Genomic DNA, 21,436 nt, shown 5'->3' with positions numbered 1-21,436 from the left:
AGTGACCTGTGATACGGCTTCCCAGGGATTAAAACTGTCTCCGAATATTGGGCGAGTTTCACCATACAGAACAATATGCAGTTATATAAAATAAGCTTTACAGAGTAATTCAGCAGAAACACCATTATTCTTCTCTCCGGACACTTACTGTGAGGTTGGTATTCTGTCTTCTATCTAACTGATAGAATTACAACACCTGCATCACAAAGATGAAAAAAAAAAAAATTCCACCATATTTGAGAAGAAGCAGCAAATGGTCCCATCAAAGCAGCTGAGAGTAAATCAAGTAGAATCCAATCACTCAATCAAGAGCAGATAAAGCAATTGGGGTAATTTCATGGCAATTCAACACAGCACTCCACCTGACCCACCCAGTTTTGCTTCAGATACGGTGCATACAATGACCTGATTTGCAGAGGTATATAATAATCATGAAGAAAGCTACAGGTCTGTAAAGTCTGAAAACTGTAAAATTTACATGCGTCTATATTGACACATATTTCTGGAACGGTACTCTGCTTCTAATCAAGAGACAGCAGTGAAACTTATACAATTGAAAAACTAATGATTATGGCTTTACACTACATGCAACACACTGAGTAATTTCTCACCTTAGACCTTTAATGTCTCAAAACATCGTTTCCACGATTAAAAAAAAAAAGTTATATACATGGTTTTTTTCCGGAACAGTACCCAATAGTAGTCATTATTATTCTGACCAATTGGTGAACATTTCTTGCTGTGAACAGCCAGCCACAGAGACTTATTTCAACCAATCCTAAGTATATTGTTTACTCAAACTGCAGTATATATGTAATGTGAAGTAGCACTTAGTAGTAGTTTCATAGCTGTGTTGTTGCAATCCATTTAAAAGTGGTCGTGTGAGCTTAATGAAGAATTTGAGGAATGTTCAGGAATGAATGGTAAACCGGTGCCCTAATGTATTGAAAGGTGGAAAAATTTGCAGCAAACACACAAGGCAAACACACAAGGCAAACACACAAGGCAAACACACAAGGCAAACACACAAGGCAAAATCAGAAAACCCCTCACCCCTGTAGTGTTGCCTCGGCTGTCTTACAAACTTTTACAAAATGCGTAAATGAAAAAGAAACAATATAAGATGTGGCAGTGGAATCTTTAAGTACTAGCCTTCTGTATTTAGGTGAACCTGCTGAGAAAAAAAAAAGAGGCTTCAGCGTGAGAAAAAGTACCCAAAGCAAAAACTGTAAAAGGCTGCCTCAGTATTGGAGCACACTCATGTGGCACAACTGGTAGAAGAGTGAGTACAAAATAGGAAAGGAGAAAACATAATGCAGCTGAATTATATATGTCACAATTCAGACTGTGTGACAAAATACAAATCTGACAGTAATTTGAAAGAGCTGGATTATAACAAAAACAATGAAAACATTTTCTACTTCAGGTTGCTTGCTACAAAGGGCATAACTGTTAGTAGCAGCAAACCATGGAATATTAATGACACCAAATTTTAAGCCTGATAAGACGTGTGAAAAAGCCATTCAACGTGTACAAGATTTTCTCATGAGCTGTGTGATGTCAGGGAGAAACGAATATCTGTAAGAGAAAATGCAATGAAAGTACAGAAGCAGAAAGTGTTGCAAAACCTTAAGGAATTGCATGTGTCTTTCAAAGACACATCCATGCATAAACAGGATAATAAAAATTTTATGAATTGTTGCCAAAGTACTTTGTCCTTACCAATGCCACTTGGAACCCATGTCTCATACAAGAATTTTAAGTTAATGGTTGAAGGGAGTAAACTGAAGTCCAAACAAGCACTGCATAGCATTTGCTAAACACAATCCTGCATTTGCAGCATATTTCTCAGGGGGAGGTGTCCATGTCCCTACTGTCCAAATTTGACATGACTGTCTGTCTGGTACAAATTGCACTGCTGAAGTTACACATAAGTTTAGTTTCCAACACAATAAAATCAACAAATGATTTCACAGCCTACCACACTGTCATCACCCAGCAGCAGTTGCAGCTCTCTCAAATCACTAAATCAGAACTCAAAAGTAAATAAAGACCTTGCTTGTGATTTTGCGCAGAACTAATCCACCATTTGGATGGAGGACAATGCTTTCAGTGGAATTATTCTCAGGTTACAATTCATCCATTTGTAACTTACAACATATATACACTATGTGTCATATGTGGAAGTATTTCCCTGCCTTCAACATGATTTTTTTGTGTCTGTGTGTGTGTGTGTGTGTGTGTGTGTGTGTGTGTGTGTGTGTGTGTGTGTGTGTGTGTGTGTGTGTGTGAGGGGGGGGGGGGGGGGGGGGAAAGAGATGATGCGCACTTTCCAGCAAAATTAAGTCATTTTTTTTTAAACTGTCACTTTATAACTCTGAAGCTCATTCACTACTTCTCAGGTGCACATGCTCTCCAATACAAAAGCAGGAAGAATTTCATAAATCTCCTATTGTGGAGATTTTGATGTTACAGCAGAATGACATTTTTGCTACAGCTCCAGGTAAAGGACCTTGAGGTAGGGTTGTGCATAGGTTATGCCGCACTTGCCAACCTCAAGGAATACATGAAACAGTATTTTTATGACAATTGTCTCGGTGGCGCAAAGAAAATTATCTTTCATGGGTCTCCCACTATATAACAGCTTCCCATCAAGGAGGCACTGCCAGCTTCCCATCAAGGAGGCACTGCCACGCATACAAGGACAATTCCACATACCTATTGACAAAAGTAGAGCAATGGCTAAAAACGAACTGTAACAATGAAAAAACCAATTATTGAAAACACTATTTAAACGGTAGATAAAAAATCCCAGTGGCTCCTTCAGGCAGAAGGGTTGAAGGAGAAGGAAAAAGACTGGAGAGGTCTAGTTAAAGGGGTGATTATCAGGAGTCACCCAGAATTGCGGGTCACGGGGGACTTACCGTATGGGTTGAGAACTAAAGACTGGATGAGACTTTAAAATCTGAGAGCTTCAAGGTGGAAGACAAGATTATATGCAGAGATTAATGCTTAAAACATCATTCATTGTATGTAACAAAGGTGGGAGTGGGCAGTGAAAAATAGACGGGAAGGCAATGAAAGATTTAGAAAACTACAACAGGGTGAAGCAGATAGTAGTTACAGTGAAGAATTGCTAAGACAGAGGATTGACGTAAATCAAGGCCAGCTGGATGGCGAGAACCAGGGACACTTAGTGCTACTTCCTACCTGCACTAGAACAACAACACGTCCTTTGTTCTCGCCATCCACAAGGCCTTAACTTGCGTTAATTTCTTCCGCCTCAGCAGTTTTTCACTGTAACTACTCTACTTCACTCCGTTTTAGTTTTCTACATATTTCATTGTCTTTCCCGTCTATTTTTCACTGCCCACTTCCACCTCTGTTACATACAATGCATTTAGCTTTTCACTCTTATTAACTCATGCATGATGTTTAAGCGGTGATCTCTATCTCCATATTACCTTGTCTCTCTGGTTTCCAAATCTCGTCTGATTCAGTCCTCAACAATCAGTCTTTCCTTCTCATACCATACAATAAGTCTACCCTGACCCATGGTTCTGGGTGATTTTCCTAAAATCTACCTCTTTTCCTAGACCTCTACAGTCCTTTTCCTTCCCCTTCAATCCTTCTGCCTGAAGAAGGAGCTACTGGCCGAAAGTTTGCAAATTACAAAGTCGTGTGTGTCACAGCTGCTTGGTAAGAAGGTTTTTATCTATCTAATTAAATAAAGAACATATTTTGCTTCTTTAGTGGGCTGACAAGAGTCAGAGACTGCTGTGGTGAATGAAATGGTGTTAAAGAGACATACATGGACTTGTTGCCTGTATATATGACATTGGTGGTATCCAAATTTCTTACAAATATATGAAGAAACAGACTAAGTACATGCCAGCTTCTTGCATCCAAATAGGCCATCTCCAGCATCTGCCTTTGCCTAGCTAACTGACACCTGTATTATCAGACAATGTGACATTCAAAGAGATTGGATCCACTGACACCAAATGGAAAGACATGCACGCTCCCTGCATCGGATCTGGTTAACATTAACAATTTAAATGGAGACTTGTGAGATGAGATGTAACCACTCTTTAATGAAGCTTTACTGTAAACCGCTCATAATACCAATGTAACAATATAAACCATATTTTTATACAACATTGTCTTGTACTTTACAATAATGTGTGTTTCATATTTACATGCTTCCTTCAGTATTTTGAAAGTGTGCTGATAGTGACAAATTTTTATACCACATATTTTTCCAAAAACTGAAGGTAGGGGTGGGGGGTTTGACATATTCAAGGTCAATGCTGTTGAATATGAAAATTCTTAGAAACCCGGTATGTTGCATATCAGTGTGAAGCTCTATCCATTAGCTTTTTAATTATGAGAGTTTCATTGCTGTATCTGGATTAGAACCAGAATTCCAGTAAACCAAGTTGACACACACACATTTAAATTTTGCATCATTTCCAACTTGGACGGCCTGTAACTTTGTCAATTGCCATATCTCTGCAAATCAGTAGTTTACAATCTCTTATCTGGATCATAGGATGCACCGAATTCGAAAGAAATCTGAGAGGGTTTAGGTTGAAAATATTACTTATCTGTGTTGAACTGACTTGGAATTGCCTGATGATGAAGTACCTCTGGTACACTGTCATCTGTAGACACCTGCACTGTTCAATGTACATATGCAAATTCTAGTTAGATAGAACTGTCTGGTCCACTACAGTTTGTGCAAATTAACTACAACCAATACTGGAGCATAGTTATAGATATAACCAATAAAACGAACCAAGTATAGCACTGAAATTCCAGGAAACTTTCCACTTCGTTGGATGCATCTGCTTAATGTGCACCGAATAAACCAATTGATGTTGAATATATAAAATGTCAGCCCACGATACGCAGTTAAACCTCACATTAACCAAAGAAATACCTCTTTTTTTTCCTTTTTTAAAGAAATACGCAAGGGTAGCAGTGGGGGAGGGTGTGAAACTCAATACAAACCTAAACAACAATGATCAATATTTACATAAAAATCACCACCAGTATTTTTTCTGCAACCTTAGAACGTAACAAGATCTGATCAACCAAAGAAATTGCAAGTATTAACATACGTGTAAGAACCTTAGACATTGAATAAAGAATTTTAAGGCAGTGCACAACAAATGGCAACTTTATAGTAACATCAACTATAACTAAATGCCCTTGCATATCAAGTACTAATCTGGTGCAACTTATTAATGAAGTGTAATTAATGTCATTTTTGCATAACATTCACACATTCAAGGCTCAGTATAGCGTATATCACATACATGTAACATTCATTTGCTTTTGTTTCATCACTGCCTCTTCAATAAAGTCAAATGATATGCAGAGATACTTTACCGAAAGAGTTTTTCCAGAACCAGTCTGCGCAATGCCCACCATATCTCTTCCGCTCAATGCAATGGGCCAACCCTGAGCTTGGATAGCTGTAGGTTCTGAGAACCCTTGCTTTCTGCACATACAAACAAGAAAATCAAAAATCAAAGTTTCATTAAGCATTTGTATCTATTTTTGTAACCTGTATTCTCATGGTTAAAGAAAACATCCCTACAGTCACTATTAGCCATTCTATTACAGTAGTTCATAGCCAATATGAAGAATATTATACTTAACCTTCAAAAACACTGTTTTTGAAAATATACATACTTTATTTCTTTAAGTACATATTCTGGGAAACCAGCTTCATCAAATGTTCTGATGGGATTTGGAACATTGCGGCCTTTAAGTGTTATTTCTTTTGAACTTCTATATTCTTCAACTTCCTGTGGTGACCTGTAACAATGAAAATATAAGCATTTCCACAATTCAAACTAGTAGTAACACATTGTAAAAAATGTAGCAATTTGGTATAACAGGGTGTATACAGGGACAAGGAAAAAAATTCCCGGATTATTCCCAGATATCCCGTTTAAAAAATATGCTTTTTCCCGGGCGAAAATACATTTTTTCTGTGCTATGTGACAGTAAGTTTTCCATAGATTTTCCCTCGGAGCTGTAAAACTTATCAATCCTTTGAATGGTTAACGTTTTATACAATTGCATAGAACTTCCCGAAGGGGAAAAAAAAGAAAAAAAGAGAAAAAGAAAAGATGGGACAAAGAAGTTTTGGAGGGACTTTTAATAATAATAAAAAAGGAGAGAAGTTTTGGAAAGGCCTCTGATTTGCAGCAACATATTCGCTGCACATTTTCATATTACGAAAGTATAAATTCGAACTGCACCAAACACAGCGCGGTAGTTTCCGGAGCGTTGAAACCGAGGTTGCAATGTCCTTTTGTAAGAGAGTCATATCTCAAGCCACGAGATCTCGTCAGCCGATGACAGCAGCTATTCAGAACCTAGGACATGTGTTATAGTCAGCCATTAGCAAGGTCACTGATTACATAGTGCGAACACGCAAGAGGAAAAGTTAACGGTTTACATTAATGTACGCAGTACCGTATATCTACAAGAAAAGCTAAGCTTTCACATTTAATGTTAATCTCTATGATTAACACGCTACAACAGAAGCTAAGCTTTCACATGTAATATTGATATTTTTTTGCGTGTGTTATACTTTAAGACACATCACACAAATGTGCCAGTAAATTTAAAATTATGACAAATGTCTCTGCTCGAAATTCTTGTAAGTGGCTGGTCCTCAAACTGTTCAGTTTTGAACACTCTGTGATTTAGATATGCATCCCACTTTCTCACACGTAACATAATTCATCTTGTGTAAAAAGAAATTTACTTTGAAAGTAACGCTTTTCTAACCGCCGTTCGCAATACTATCCGGAGACTGTTAGAAATAGATCGATTTACCAGCTGCCAGAGAGCACCAGAAAACAGGCATTACTGTGCGTGTGCAACTGCAGTGGTGTAGGAAGCCCGTCTGTTCGTGTGTATAAAGCACTAACAAGGGGAGGCCGCCAATTGTGAAATTCAGATTTGATTCATACTGCGCATAATAAAAGCTCATGGACAGAGATGCACTTCTCAGCCGTTGACAAGAAAATAGACAGTTAAAAGAAACCGTTGCGGTGAAATACTCTCTACGATTATTAATTTTGTACAGCGTCATGGCGCAGCGATAAGGCTCGGCTTCATAAGCCGAAGGTTGCTGGATCGAATCTCGCGCCATGCAATTTTTTTTTATTATTAGTTTTTTGTAATTCAAATTTTAATGGATTGCTTATGCATGTTGGTGAAGGTGGATCACTCTCAAATTGTACCGCCTCCATTTTTCCGTATGTTTAACAGGATGTACCAAAGGTCTCACGTCCGCACTGATTTTCGACGATCTTATATAAGTTGCGCTACGGACCGCATCTACCTTCTTTCGAAGTTAGAAGGCAACTACGCTGTTATGCGGTGGTTCGTTTCGGCCCATTCAACATCTGTCCTTTAAGTGTAACGAGCGAGTAACGGAGTTTATATTTCATACCCGCCACAGCAAATTTGTGTTCATGGGGTCTCTATTCTAATTCGAACATTTGACTTAGGCTATATGTATTCATTTCAGAATATCGTTTCTACGTCTTCCATTAACTATACGTGGTTAACATTATGAAGACAATTAATAACATTTGTGAAATACAACTTTGTTAGCGGAAAACAATGATGTTCGAAGTCGCCAGTTCTTCCACAACAAACAACTTTCAACAACTTATTATATGCATAATAGTTGCAACTGATTGCCGGGAATTATATATATATAATCAGTGCGGACGTGAGAGCTTTGGTACACCCTGTTCAACAAATGGAAAAATACAAAATTCTTAAGGCTTTTGTGGCCACTTGTTGACAAACTGCCTATTGGCTTCTGTCTCGAGTTCTTCGGCCGACGTTCGTCTAATTACAAAAAACATTTAATTAAAAAAAATTGCATCGCACAAGATTCGATCCAGCATCCTTCGGATTACGGACCCGAGCGCTTACCACTGTGCCACGACGCTGTAGAAAATTATTAATCGTAGCGAGTATTTCAACTGAACGGTTTCTTTTAACTGTCGATTTTCTCGACAATGGCTGAGAAATGCATCTTGGTGCTTTGCCACATTACACCTCTGGCCATGAGCTTTTATTATGCGCAGTATGAATCGAGTCTGAATTTCACAATTGGCGGCCTCCCCTTGTAAGAGAGCTTACATTACACCATAAAAGAAACATTGCATCAGAGGATACTCTAAAGAGCATCGGAATTTCGTAAACCATACTAAAATGCATAATTCGGCTTTAAGTGCAAATTGGCTTTTACCAGATTCACAATGAAGTAGGTCCCATTTGATATTAAGCTTTTCAGTGTAGTTTTTGGGATGTAAATTTTCTTGGAGTACCAGTGCTCTACGATCTCATTTTTAGTTCTTTATTATCGTATAATGCCACATACGGCAGAGGATGATAACGTGCACTTGAAATTCATCGAACAGTTGGAACTAGCCAATACTGTAGAATGAAACATTTCGTTTCAAATAAAATGATTGCCTCGGTGGAAAGATTAATAAAGCCAAATTTCTTTAGCAAACTTGCAAAAATAACTTCACTGTTCTGCAAGGCGATTAATGCTTGACTGCTACTAACTTTGAAATAAAATAAAATCAGAAAACTGAAATTAATAATATATTTTTTCCCTCCGTAATTATGTGAATGTATTTTAATTCACTTGATAGCTCCCGACCACAGAAACCAGTTTTGTTTTCATTTGACATGGGAGCAGTAAACGAAGAGAAGCAGCGAAGTCACTTAACGTAAATACGGGTCATGAGGAGGTTAGCCCGCTCCCCAAAACAACTCTGTGCAAGCGTGAATCTGGCAGCTAGGGCGCACAGGAAAAATTTGTCTCATTTGTATCTGGCTGCTTGCTGCTTCTACCGATACAGCTAACAGCCAAACTTCAAGTAGCGGGAGAAGGTATTGCTTATACGCGAGTCAAATGCGCATGCGCAACAGACCACTGGCAATTGGTCAAACGAACCTAATGTGAACAGTTGTGACGTCATGCTCATAGCAAGCAGTTTATTGTTACGAAGAATTACAGTCTGCACCCTACGGCTTTTGACATGTTTTTGCTATTTGCAGACACTTGTGCGTGCACTTTTCTTTTTTTTAATTGCACATTTCTTTTGCCAATAAAGTTATATTTTTTCCTCTCGTTTATATTGTAATGGTGCAGTATCATTCTCCAGTAGCAGGTAACATTCTTCGCTGGAGAATCAATTCTGCAGTCAAAATTACAAAAATTTAACTGAAAACTAAAACAATGAAAAATTCCTGGTTTTTTCCCAGTTTTCTCCCGGATGAAAAAATTCCCGGGTCGTATACACCCTGTATAAGCATCTTGGTTGTTATATAAGATGTCAAATTAACTCCATCTAAACTCCGACCACTTAATGCATTGGTAACAATATCCACTCACCTGTTTGCTACATCTGGATGAGGAACATAGAAGTCTTTGCGAAAAGGTTGAAGTCTGCTTAGGTCCCAATGTGGTTTCCTGAGATTAGCTCCAGCTTGACTTCTTTTTCCTCGTCCACCACCACCTCTTCGGTCATCACGATAACGATCTCTACTGCGACTACGGCTCCTTCGCCGACTTCTATCGCGATCTCTGTCCCTGTCTCGGCCCCTGTCACGAGACCTGTCTCTGTCTCTGTCCCTGTCCCTATCTCGATCCCTGTCCCGGTCCCTGTCTCTGTCTCTGCATAAGGAAAAAAATATTCAAGTCAACTAACAGCTTTATAGTTTAGCATGTAAAGAGAAATTACACCATGAAAACATTACAATGCTTACCTACCACAGCAAAGCAATAAAACAACAAGTAAATTTTAGTCTGACCAAGTGTACAAAATACTATTTGTCTAAAGACTATAATGTATCCAACACTTTCGTTTAAACAGTCTAGGTTTTCCTTAAAATTACCCTAACTGTAAAGTCATCAGGATTTCTTTGAGAGTTCTACAGTGAAACATTTTACTGCATCATTACACGTATATACTTCAAAATACAACATAACCCTGTGCAACAGAAATTTTCTTTACAAACTATTCATTTGTTGATTATGTTTTATTTTACAATGTGTGTGTGTGTGTGTGTGTCTGGCAGGCATTCTTTTGACAGGGCATAGGACATAATCAGAACGACCCTCAAATCCTTCCCCTTACTCCAGATGTGTGTCTCATTCATAATGATGAAAATCACAAAGGTGTCTGCAATACATCTGATATGATAAATGAGATTTCTAGCACTAGGAATCTGACAGTAGTGGACGAAGAAGTGTACAATACCACCAGCTAGTGTATTGAATGAAATACGTGGCAATTAGATCAACTTGCCCAAAACACAATCTGCAACCAACCACTCAAATTTTGCAGTTTCCAATCATCCACAGCAGAAGCATTCAGCAGCTACGAGTTGCGCCACTTGCTGCGTAAAACAAATTGCACACAAATGGGTTTGATACATGACTGTAGATGGCATGATCACTGCACACTTGAGTTTCATCATTTTACAAATGCTGCAGTCATGTCTAAAAGGAAAGTTTTAGCAGTTGCACAAGTTGCAGTGGAGTTAATGCTTTGTTGGGTGAAACTGCACCATAGGTAAAGAAATAAGAAACTTGTTTGGGTTCATGACTAGATAAAGACATCAGCTTGGGTGTTCAGTGACCTTAATGAAACAAACTGCTGTGGAGGATCACAGAAGTTATTCTAATCATTTTAGAATGACACTAACAGCTCACATTACACCAAAAAAGTTAATAATGCAATAAGGCAGAAACGTATGGTAATGCATGAAGCACTGTCACCAGAAATATAATTACAAATTGCGTTTTGTGCAACAGACGCAAGAACTCTAGGCCTGACAAAAGACAGTTTCAGTTGGCGATGACATTTCCATTAACACCATGTTTAATTAAGCCTTTGTCATGGCATGGTCCACTAAGTTTCAAAGAGAAAGAGCTCACCAGATTGTGGGAAATGCATCTGGAATTGCAGTTTCCAAATTTCACTTGTATGAACAGTCGGCTCAATTACACCAACAAAAGAGTGATAAAATTGTCAGTGCTACAGATGCAATTCTTAACTGGCAGAGGAAAACAGAAATCTTAACAACATGCACAATGAAACTTCCTGGCAGATTAAAACTGTGTGCCAGACCAAGACTAACTCGGGACCTTTGCCTTCTGCAGTCAAGTGCTCTACCAGCTGAGGCAAAGGTCCTGAGTTCAAGTCTCGATCTGGCACACAGTTTCAATCTGCCATGAAGTTTCATACCCATGCACACTCTGCTGCAGAGTGAAAATCTCATTCAGGAAACATGCACACTGACATCTAACAGACCATAAACATGTTAATAATGGAGTTTACCAGCCAGAAACATTGAGAAGCATATATGCTTGGGGGGGGGGGGGGGGGGGAGGGTTAGGTTGGTGGCTAATAGACACAAAGGTGAAGTCCAGTAATAATAATTATTCAGAACAGCCTGCATTTAGTAGAGAATGGTTTCCAAACTACTTTTCAGAAGACATATGTACAGTGTCAACATTTCAGGGTTTGAACATATGTCCTACAATTTGTGAACAGGGAAGCACTGCTGTAACATTTAAAGTAAACAAATATTGATTAAAGAATTCAACATTCCAAGTTTATGTAGCCTTTCCCTCTGACAACAATTTTCCTTAAAAACTGACCAACTCTAACTATAGGATTTTAGTCTTTTAGACATAGGCTCTTTCCATAGTCATGTTTTATTTACCTGTGTTTACAAAAACCTCAAATGCAGCAAAATGGCACTGCTTGAACATCATTCAAATCCCACATAGCATAAATATCAATAAAATAAACAATTTCCTCCATTCCCCACTTAATATTACAGTTCATTTACACACTACTGCCACACCTAACCTCAATACTTGCGCAAGTTGGGTCACCAAAGTTGGAAGAAACCGAAGTTGTTTAATTTCACTAATGAGTTGTGCAAAAGTGTGCCATAAACACGTACTGGCCGGTAGCACAGATGCGAGCAACATAGTGTCATCACGTAGACTAGGCTTTAATTTGGGAACAAGCATGTATGAGAAACAGACTTAATGAACATGCATATTTAAATAGCTCACAATCTGAAAGTGAAACATTATTGATGACACCTGTCCGTTGACAGAAAAGTACTATTACAAACCTAGCTATGCGAGTCTAGGTTAAGACGAATCCAAGTCACAGCAGTGTTTCTCTACTGCTCATAGGCACCTAATGCTTCAGTTTCAGGAACAAGTCATGCAGTGGGCCCTCATGCCTTTTTAATAGTTTATTTTTGATAAATATGCACAATAAACATCAAAATACTTGGGCTTGTCCATTATCTACAATACATTTTATGAATTAATCTTTGCTGCTTGTATTTCTATAGTGAGTGAAAGGGCATTTACCTATGGCACAAACAAACATTAGGCTATGTTACATGTCAAACTGTTACCACCCGTATCTGGCATTCAAATTTGTTTGCTTTACAAGCTTGCACCCAGTTACCACCCTTCAACCAAATCCCAAGAACTTTGCCACTACAACAATGGTTTTTGGGGGAGGGAGGAGTTAAACAACATACTAGCCTCAGTTTCATGAGACCGATGGAATAACAGATTCACATAATCACTGCTCCCATTTGTTGCATACAAACAGCTGCTAAAACATCCCCTTTCTTCCCCATCACACCTCACATTGTAGCTGACAACATTGTTATATGATACACCTAAGTATGCCACTGGCCCAGATAAGTTTTACACTTAATGGGTACCGTTTCCAGGTGACTAGTCAACTGTACTAGTTTACTACATGTCCTGTACCTTGTTCAAACACCAGTTCATCTCTTCAGTGATAAGTGTTTGTTGTGAATACTTTTGATTCATTTTCCCATCATAATCCACATCACTGCTACTCTGATATCATTAGTTCCTGTGAAACTAATGAACTGCAAAAAAAGATAAGACGACTTCCTGGCACCCACAGTATTCGCCTAACTCTAGGAGACAAGTTTGGTCATGAAAAATGTGTTTATGATCCCGGATTCCTGCTCAAACGTCTTAGTACAGATGGCAGCACACACTGGGAATTTCTCGAGCCAAGAAACGTAAACCCATAAAAGTGTCGACCACAATTACGCAAAGAGCTCTATCTCCCCCCCCCCCCCCACACACACACAATAATAAAGCAAACACACTGCCTAAATTAAGGCAGCCTGATAAACTTGAATCCTGCTTATTAATGAGGTTAAGGTTTGTAAGGGGCGTTCAAAAGGAAACAAACCATTGGCATAATTACAGAAACCAGTACCTGTATGTTAGAAGTATTGACCCTGGCTGCTGAGACACTTGTTCCACTGTGACAAGGCAGTGAATGGCTGTCTCATAAAACTCCCAGGGATGTGATGTTAACCAGTTACGCACATACAGGTGGACTTGTCTGAGGTGAATCGTTTGCCCCTCAGAGCCTTTTTTAAGGGCACCAAAAATGATTTACTTCTGATCCACATCCTGCAGCATGTTACAACAGTGAATCCCCAGCATTACTTGCAAACCTTTAGCACACTATGCCAAGCATCAAATCAAAATGACCAATCTCACCTGTGGGGTCATTATGCTCCACAAGAATGCAAAGCCTCATAAGGCCAACACACCCTTGGCACTCCTGCAGAAAATCAAATGGGAGGTTCTCAGCCAACCTCCATACAGTCCAGACCTCTCTCCCTGTGATTAAGCCTTAAAAGGGCTCTGCCGATTCACCTCAGACGACGTCCAGCTACACGTGCAGAACTGGTTAACATCGCATGACCGAGAATTTTATGAGACAGCCATTCACCATCTCATGTTGAACTGGGGCAAGTGTCTCTACAGCACGGGTCAATACTTCTAACATACAGGTACTGGTTTCTGTAATTATGTCTCCAGCTCATTTCCTTTTGAACGCCCCTTATATTTACTTTCCCAACCTTGCGCCTTTTACGGGTGTATGACATGATGATATAACAGGTCTATAGGGTCTGCCATCTGGTAGTAGAACATGTGGATCTATGAGAAACACCAGAAAATATCAGCAAGCAGAAGTATACAAGAGTTCTAAACTGCCGAGAATCTCTGCGTCCATACGGGACTGCAATAATGACTACATGTGCAGAATGGGTACCTCCGTGTGTGTGTGTTCGCTTTCTACTTGCTATTGTTTATGGTTTGTTGACATCTGTAGGCATCAGTTAACTTCACATTTTCATTTGAGAGCTTTTGCATATTTTTATTTAATGAGTAAAATTCATAAATGCAGTAATTGAATACAATATTTCATGCAAGCTGTATGCAAAAAGAAATCTTTGTATCAGCTGTATATTCTAAAAATGGAAGTGGACCAAACAAACAAATATCCTAATCCAAACACACAGTGAGGAAATATGCCTGTATGATCATGACTTACTGAGATGATGGTAATCCTTTCTTTCTGATTAAATATGAATATAATTTTACATGTCTGATTCAGTATTTGTAAATGAAACTTCTAAAGCCCTCACATTTGATTTGATTCCATCTACTGCCTTATTCCAGCAAGTCTGGAAGAAGAAAGGAAATTGTGGGTGTGAGTGCCTAACAAGGAATTTCGCCCGAGGCATTCCAATCCTTTCAGAAATTCCTGCGCGTCTGTGCGTTCCTTTCAACTATTTTTTATGTTCTCTGGGATGTCTACAAGATTGTTAACAATTCACAGGGGTGGGGGGAGCGGCTTGCCTGTAATTTCAACCATGGACTGCAACAGGCACTGTGAAAAATTACGAATGTATTCGAATTTGAAATCTGACCAGCCCGGGGGGGGAGCGGCTTGCCTGTAATTTCAACCATGGACTGCAACAGGCACTGTGAAAAATTACGAATGTATTCGAATTTGAAATCTGACCAGCCCGCCTGCAGTTTCATGATAGTTCGCTTGGGGCGCTGCTGCGGAGGTGCATCCTGAAACACTCCTTACAGGGCATATTTACACACGGGACACCAACAAGTCACCTTCTTGCCTAACGAAGCTGCAACGAAGATTTCACCACATTCGAGCTGTGAGGCAATGCAAGGCATGGAGTATAATTTTAGCGAGACACAGGTAACTGAACGGAAAGCAATTTCTGTATGGTGGCTGACTGCCTTCAAACTACTACGCTTTGAAGGTAATTTTTCCCCTATTTTTTATAGCACAATTCTTCAGAAACATTAAACAGGTTAATGTCCAATGAAGAATTGTGCAATAACTTAGATTCACGTTATACAAATTTGATCATCATACGTGTTTTAACACTGTAAAATAATAAAACTGTAACTCTCGGCGACACACACACACAAAGCGATATATTACCATATCATCAAACATTTTGAAGTTCAAAGATACGCAGCAATCTCCACAAATTTTCACATCCCTTAGCAATAACATATATAACTTCAATTGGCTAATATGGTTAACCTAAATCACGTTCGGAAACTGTTGCATATAAAATACTCCATATATTTTTATAATTATGAAGCTAATGATTCCATTCCTAATGTACTCAGTTCACAACGCACATCAAGGTATGCCAATATGGTCCTTCATTTTAACAGAGGAACTTCGTAAGACCTTTATCCTTTCTTACCTTCTATCCGACCTTCCCATTTCGCACTCTTTTTTAAAACACGGTTCAAGTTCAAAATAACGTCAAACTAGTAAGAAATACAGATTAAACGATATTCACGAGCCAACCTCCGCCAGATCAACCAGTCCACGTAAGAACATGGCGTCAAGAGGAAGCAACTGATGCACGCGGAAGAATACAGTTATTATTGTCTCTCGAATACGCTCCAGATATTACAATTTTTCGCTTTATTAATACTACTGAACGAAATGCGATAGCCATAAACTAAACGAATGTGATACCTATAACACTATATAATGATGCACTGTTTATGTACGATAACGTTGTTGACCGACAGTTAAATCACAAAACTACTTTCTGCCGCTCCAGTCACAAACCAACGAAACTATGCGAAAAATTAAGTACTTCCGTTATGCCTTCGACCGGTTGTGTATATAGGTATCTTCCATTTGTATCAAATTAACAAATTTTTCGAAACAAAACAAAATGATGCAAGTCATAGACTTTGCATTTTTTTCAATATTTTCTTAACTTAGAACAGATTTTCCATAATTCAAAGCCGCAGTTCACCGAAATGTTTTAATGCCTCTAAAAAAAGCAGAACTAGGAACTTTCATAATACAAAAGGTAACTTTTTGTAAAATCTTCTATTGTTTTCCATTCACAGAACCAATACCAACAATTTCTCATTTAAATTGGACGGTGATTGCACTCTGGATCTAAGGGTACGGAACGTAAAAACTGTCGCAAAACTGTAAAAAAAAATAGAAAAGACACAAGTCAGAGTCCTTGTTTCTATTTCAATATTTGCTTAAGTTACAACCTTTTTTTTTGCACTTTCGAAACTCACAGTCCATAGGAATGTTTTAAGGCTTTGAAAAAAGGTAGTACAAGAAAAATGTTTTGTAGTTTCCAAAACGTCTGAAGGCGGCTCTGCGCAGAGAGGGAAGCGTCGAGGGGATAAGGTTGGTGTTGTGGCACAGCGACGCCGAACTAAGTCCTCGTTGCTAAACCGAACGGACAAGTCAGGTTCATTTGCCCACGGTATCTCGTAATATATGTCCATAGCTGTGATGAGAATAACACACATCAAAATTACCAACGGTATTGCGTTGTCTACATGACAGAAATCATCCTTCACATATTGATGGACGCTACATTTGCGACTTCATGTCGGAACATGAGAACAGCTTACACAACTTTGTAAAGATGTCAAGTACAATTTTCCTCAAAATGACGATTTTCTACCGACAAGGTCATCACCTATGTTAGAATATTTGTCACTTTAGTGCTATTTGGGTTGTCTTATCAGTAAAAACGTAATATACAATCGTCTATTAATGAGAACCGGAATTGGAACAGTTAGGCAAACTGCCAACAAATAGCCTTAAATCATAATTACTACTGTGTAAAGTTTGTTTTTAACGATCAACTCCAATTTAAAAACAACAATAGAAAGACAAATTCTTTGTATTAATCACCAAATAATACAGGAATATAGGAATGAGCGAGGAATTAAGCCACGAAAATGATTGACAACAAAATTCGAAAAGAACTAACATTCACCATTACAATAACAGAAAGAGAAATTCCTTATATCAATCATCAGTCATCTACAATATAGTGCAGAAAACTTTTGTCAACTTAACCATCGAAGTGAATAATCTAACAGATAATAAAATAACTTCAAACATCAACTGAAGTCACTGTATTTACTTGGCTCTTTCTGCTCGATATATTTTTTTAATGTGATTTTTTTAATGTGTGTTAAGTGCAAATCATTGTGTGTAAGGAAGGGTTACAAATATCAAAGTAAAATTTAAAGCAAAAGACTGTCATGTGTATAGTAGGTATTTTTTCATATTTTTTGCTGACAGGGAGCATTATAAGTGTAAACTAACTCACTTCATAGCACAGGGAGAGATTGCATTTGTAATATGAGGAACGAGCGGTCAACAAACCTCCTTCAAATTACACAAATAACTGCCCAATGAGTTCGTCGAAAACACAATGTGATCCACTTTGTATGTTATTCTGAAGAAGGTGCTTCCCCCATAGCCCCTGTAATGCAGTCATCAGACTAACCTGATATAGATGGCTGGTGTCTCCAATGTTTCTTCTGGGGTTTGCTTAATGAGCCAAAAGTGACGCTGTAGTTGATTGCCCAGTTTCTCCACTGGTTTGCTCCGGAGTCATCAGTGTGGCTTTCTCATTTTCCTCAAAAGCTGTAGCAGTGTCTGATGTAAGCAGATACCCTAACTTAAGATGTTCTGGTGACATCGTTTGTGGCTTGTCGTTATTTGGATCTGCACTGTATGATCATTAAGTTTTAAAATCATTAATAGACCAGAGTACAGCAGCTGTAATGACAGACACACTGCATCCATTTTGCGAACATATTTTCCGGTGTGATGCTGGTGAAGTGCCTAGACTGGATATCTGGGTCTTCACTTGCTGTAGCGATTTTGGCAATTCTGTCTCCCTCAGTACTTATTGCACTGAAATAGCTCTGACAATAGATGCAACAACACATCACAGACTATCTCTGCAGCTGAGACTCCTGTGCTCATCTTATATTCAGTGCGCAGGCCAAGTAAATGCCAGTGGCAACGCAGAAGTCCAATTGTCCTTGTGACACATTAGTGCAGCTTTCGACATCCTATGCCAGCACTCTACCATCCCATTACTTGCTGTGTGCTAGCTAGTTGTGTGATAGTATTAGAACGCACAGAACTTGAGCAGCTGCACGAACAGTCTCAATTCGAATTGTCATCCCTGATCCATAGTGATATGCGATGGAGAGCCAAACCGTGATATCCATGACATTAAAAAAAATTCTTGCCATTCTCTCTGCTCAGCTGTCAATGATTGCAACTGTCTCTGCCCACTGAGTGTTTATCAGCTCAGAAAACACGCAGTGACTGTCTTCTGATGGTTGCAGTGGACCCACAGTACCTATATGTACGTGGAAGAAACAGTCTATAGCCTCTAAAAACTCTCCCACCAACTTGTGTACATATCTGTTCACATGGTACGCATGTTCCCATCCATTGACGACGTTCTTTCATTATGCCGGGCCACACAAACGAACCTTTGTGTCAACAGTTTCATGCTTCTTTTTGCGCTAGGGTGGGCTAGGTTATCAATACTATCAAAAACCACTTTGCATAAGTTTTCCAGCATGAAAGGTCAGGGGCTGGTTTTGGAAATATCAACAACGTTATATACTTAGCCCCTAATAGTCGCATCTGTTCAACTTTAGCTCCATTGAAATGCTTTGAATATATTCCTCCAGCTGACTATCAGTGGCCAATGCTTTGCTGAGTTGCTTGTAAACAATTGTGTAAGTGATAGTTTCAATTCATGAGCAAAAATAAGCTACTATGTTCTCGCCCCTTTCATGTGCCTTACGTCCAAGGTGAATTGGATGAGAAACTCAAGCTGGCGGATTGTTATGAACAACAGCCTGTCTTTGTGTTTGCTAAAGGCAATTGTGACATCTTTAAAGTCCATAAAAATTACGAAAGACATGGCCTTTATGTAAGAGAGAAAGTATCACATGTCTCTGTAAATGGCTAATATCTCCCAATCATATGCACTCCAGTTCGTTCGAGCCTCCTTAAGTTTACGAGAACTAAACCTCAAGGGATGCCAATACTTTCATACATAATTATGAATAGCTGTGCTGATTGCCAGCTGGCTAGTATCAACCACTATCGATAACGGTGCCTCTCGAACTAGACGGGCCAAAAGAACTGCATTTTACAAGCTAGCCTTTACCTTTTCAAAGATTCTTTGCATTTCCAGTCTCCTCAGCTTAGGGCACTGGCCCATTACATCATTACCTTAAGGCGCTGCCATCAACAATGTTTCAACCTCTGCTGACCCCTCTATGTGTCGACAGTAAAAGGGCATGTTTCCCTGGAATCTTCTTCATTGTTGAAATGCCTTAAGCTTGGTACATACATGATTATGTCAATTTTGTCTCATAATGACAAAATTCTGGTTGCCCAAACTGCATGACTAAGGCATGTTACTTGCCTCCGTTAAAGAGCACACTTTGCTTCATTGACTATTATACCATATTTGCATATTCTGTTGAACACTGCTCTTAGGTGTGTCCCGGTGGAATGCAATCACCTTCGCAAATATAAGAATATCATCCAGATGAACAAAGCAGAAATTGTGTCCTGCTAATCTTCTTCTAAATAACGTTGGCACAACTGTGTGACATTCTTCAAACCGAATGGTATATGCAAATATTCAGATAGACCAAACGGTTTTACACTGTGGTCTTGGGGATACCTTCTTCCACTGTCATTATCTGATTGTAAGCTTTACTACAATCACTGATGCTGCAGATTATGGCTCCATCTAGTACATTTATGAAATGCCTTATATCTGTAACCAATTGACAGTGTGGAATGGAGCATGCATTTAATGTTTGGTAATTTCTACAGGGCCTCAAAGTGCCATCTTTTATTCGACCAGATGCAGTGGTGATGCCCAAGAGCTGTCTGATCTGTGTATAACCCCCACTTGCAGCATCTCTTCAAGCTCCACTTTTGCTAGCCAGATGACGTCCTAATATGATGAATTGTATTATGCTATCCTTGCTTTATCTGGTCCTCACCTTCCTGTCTGTTCTTCTGTATAATTGAACTACAGGGTGGGCAGGTGGTGTTCGTAGTGCCAAAGCCTGTACAACCTGATATGACTTCCCCATCCATCTTAATTTATACTGTATTGACATTTATATCTAGATTTTGCTGACTAATGAAATCCATTCTTAATCTGGAGTCCACCACACATGCAAACACAAATTTTCACTTGTACTTCTTGCTGAAGCTCAGATCAACTTCCACTTAGTAATCTCTGTATGTCCTTTTTGGCAAACTGTTGGCTGCTATAAGATGAATAGATGTGGCTGTCATTGCATTCCTGTCTTGTCCAAGTGGTAAAGTGCTCAAGCATGACCTTAAGTGGACTAAATACCAAAGGTTCGCTTCTTTGATTCTTATCTGCAACATTCATGACAATGTTAGCAAGCTTGATTGGTTCTCTGTGAGTATGGACCCATTTGAATGTTTCTCAAATGATTGTTGGCGCTTTCAGGACTCATGTAGCTTTTTCTTTCTCAATTTGACGCTCTTGCAGAGTTTCACACCTGCTGCTCTTTGCTGAGACCATTTGCGTATGTACATGTGGACTTGCATCTTGTGGCCCACTCACCAAATCGTCTGTGATACCAGCACACTGTATTTTGTTGCTTCTTTTGACCCCTTTGTCCACCCACTTGCTTATTTTCAAACAGTTCCTTTGTGCGTTCTTTGTTGTCTGGTTGAGGTTCTTTTGTCCACTGTCAGTGTCCTTTTGCAGTGCATGTACACTGGTGTCTAAAATTAAAGCAACAAACGGAAATTTTGTAAGGTTGCGTTTATCTTGCCACAAAACAGTATAAACAGGTGATAATAAAATACAAACAATGTAAGGAATAAGAAAGTAATCAACTTCAACATGCATAATGGTAAGCAAAAATTATCTTCGTTTTTTTCCAACTTAATAGATTTGCACATACATTCTGACAATTGGTTAATGTGCTAAGTGTGGGATGTCATCACCTCTGGCACCAATATACTCCTAAATACGATATGACATGCTGTGAATGGTGTCATCAATCTCTTTTTGAGACAATAACACCCATTCTGCCTGCAGAGCTGGTCACAAGACTTGAGAGTGCTTACTGGAT

The 21,436-nt window shown here is 39.0% G+C and overlaps 1 protein-coding gene across 5 annotated transcripts in view; it reads right to left on the bottom strand.

The window, feature by feature from the left end:
• The window catches only part of LOC126353867 (uncharacterized), a 70,495-nt gene extending 54,355 nt beyond the window's left edge, over positions 1 to 16,140 (bottom strand). Inside the window, exons 1-4 of one of the 5 annotated variants that reach the window (XR_007565225.1) lie at positions 15,688 to 16,043; positions 9,452 to 9,733; positions 5,701 to 5,826; positions 5,395 to 5,506 (exon numbers count right to left, since the gene is read on the bottom strand). Coding sequence is in view for 4 of the 5 variants with exons in the window: in XM_050003041.1 (XP_049858998.1) it covers positions 5,395 to 5,506; positions 5,701 to 5,826; positions 9,452 to 9,733; positions 15,688 to 15,707 (540 nt within the window). In the remaining variant the exon portion in view is untranslated. Of the gene's footprint in view, positions 1 to 5,394; positions 5,507 to 5,700; positions 5,827 to 9,451; positions 9,734 to 15,687 lie in introns of all 5 variants that reach the window. The other 4 variants (XM_050003041.1, XM_050003043.1, XM_050003045.1 and 1 more) reach the window with 4 other exon arrangements.
• Positions 16,141 to 21,436: the final 5,296 nt, after the last annotated feature.

The sequence above is a fragment of the Schistocerca gregaria genome, chromosome 3, assembly GCF_023897955.1.
Source record: "Schistocerca gregaria isolate iqSchGreg1 chromosome 3, iqSchGreg1.2, whole genome shotgun sequence".
In the NCBI taxonomy this organism is placed as follows: domain Eukaryota; kingdom Metazoa; phylum Arthropoda; class Insecta; order Orthoptera; family Acrididae; genus Schistocerca; species Schistocerca gregaria.
This window is presented reverse-complemented; position numbering and strand designations above follow the sequence as displayed.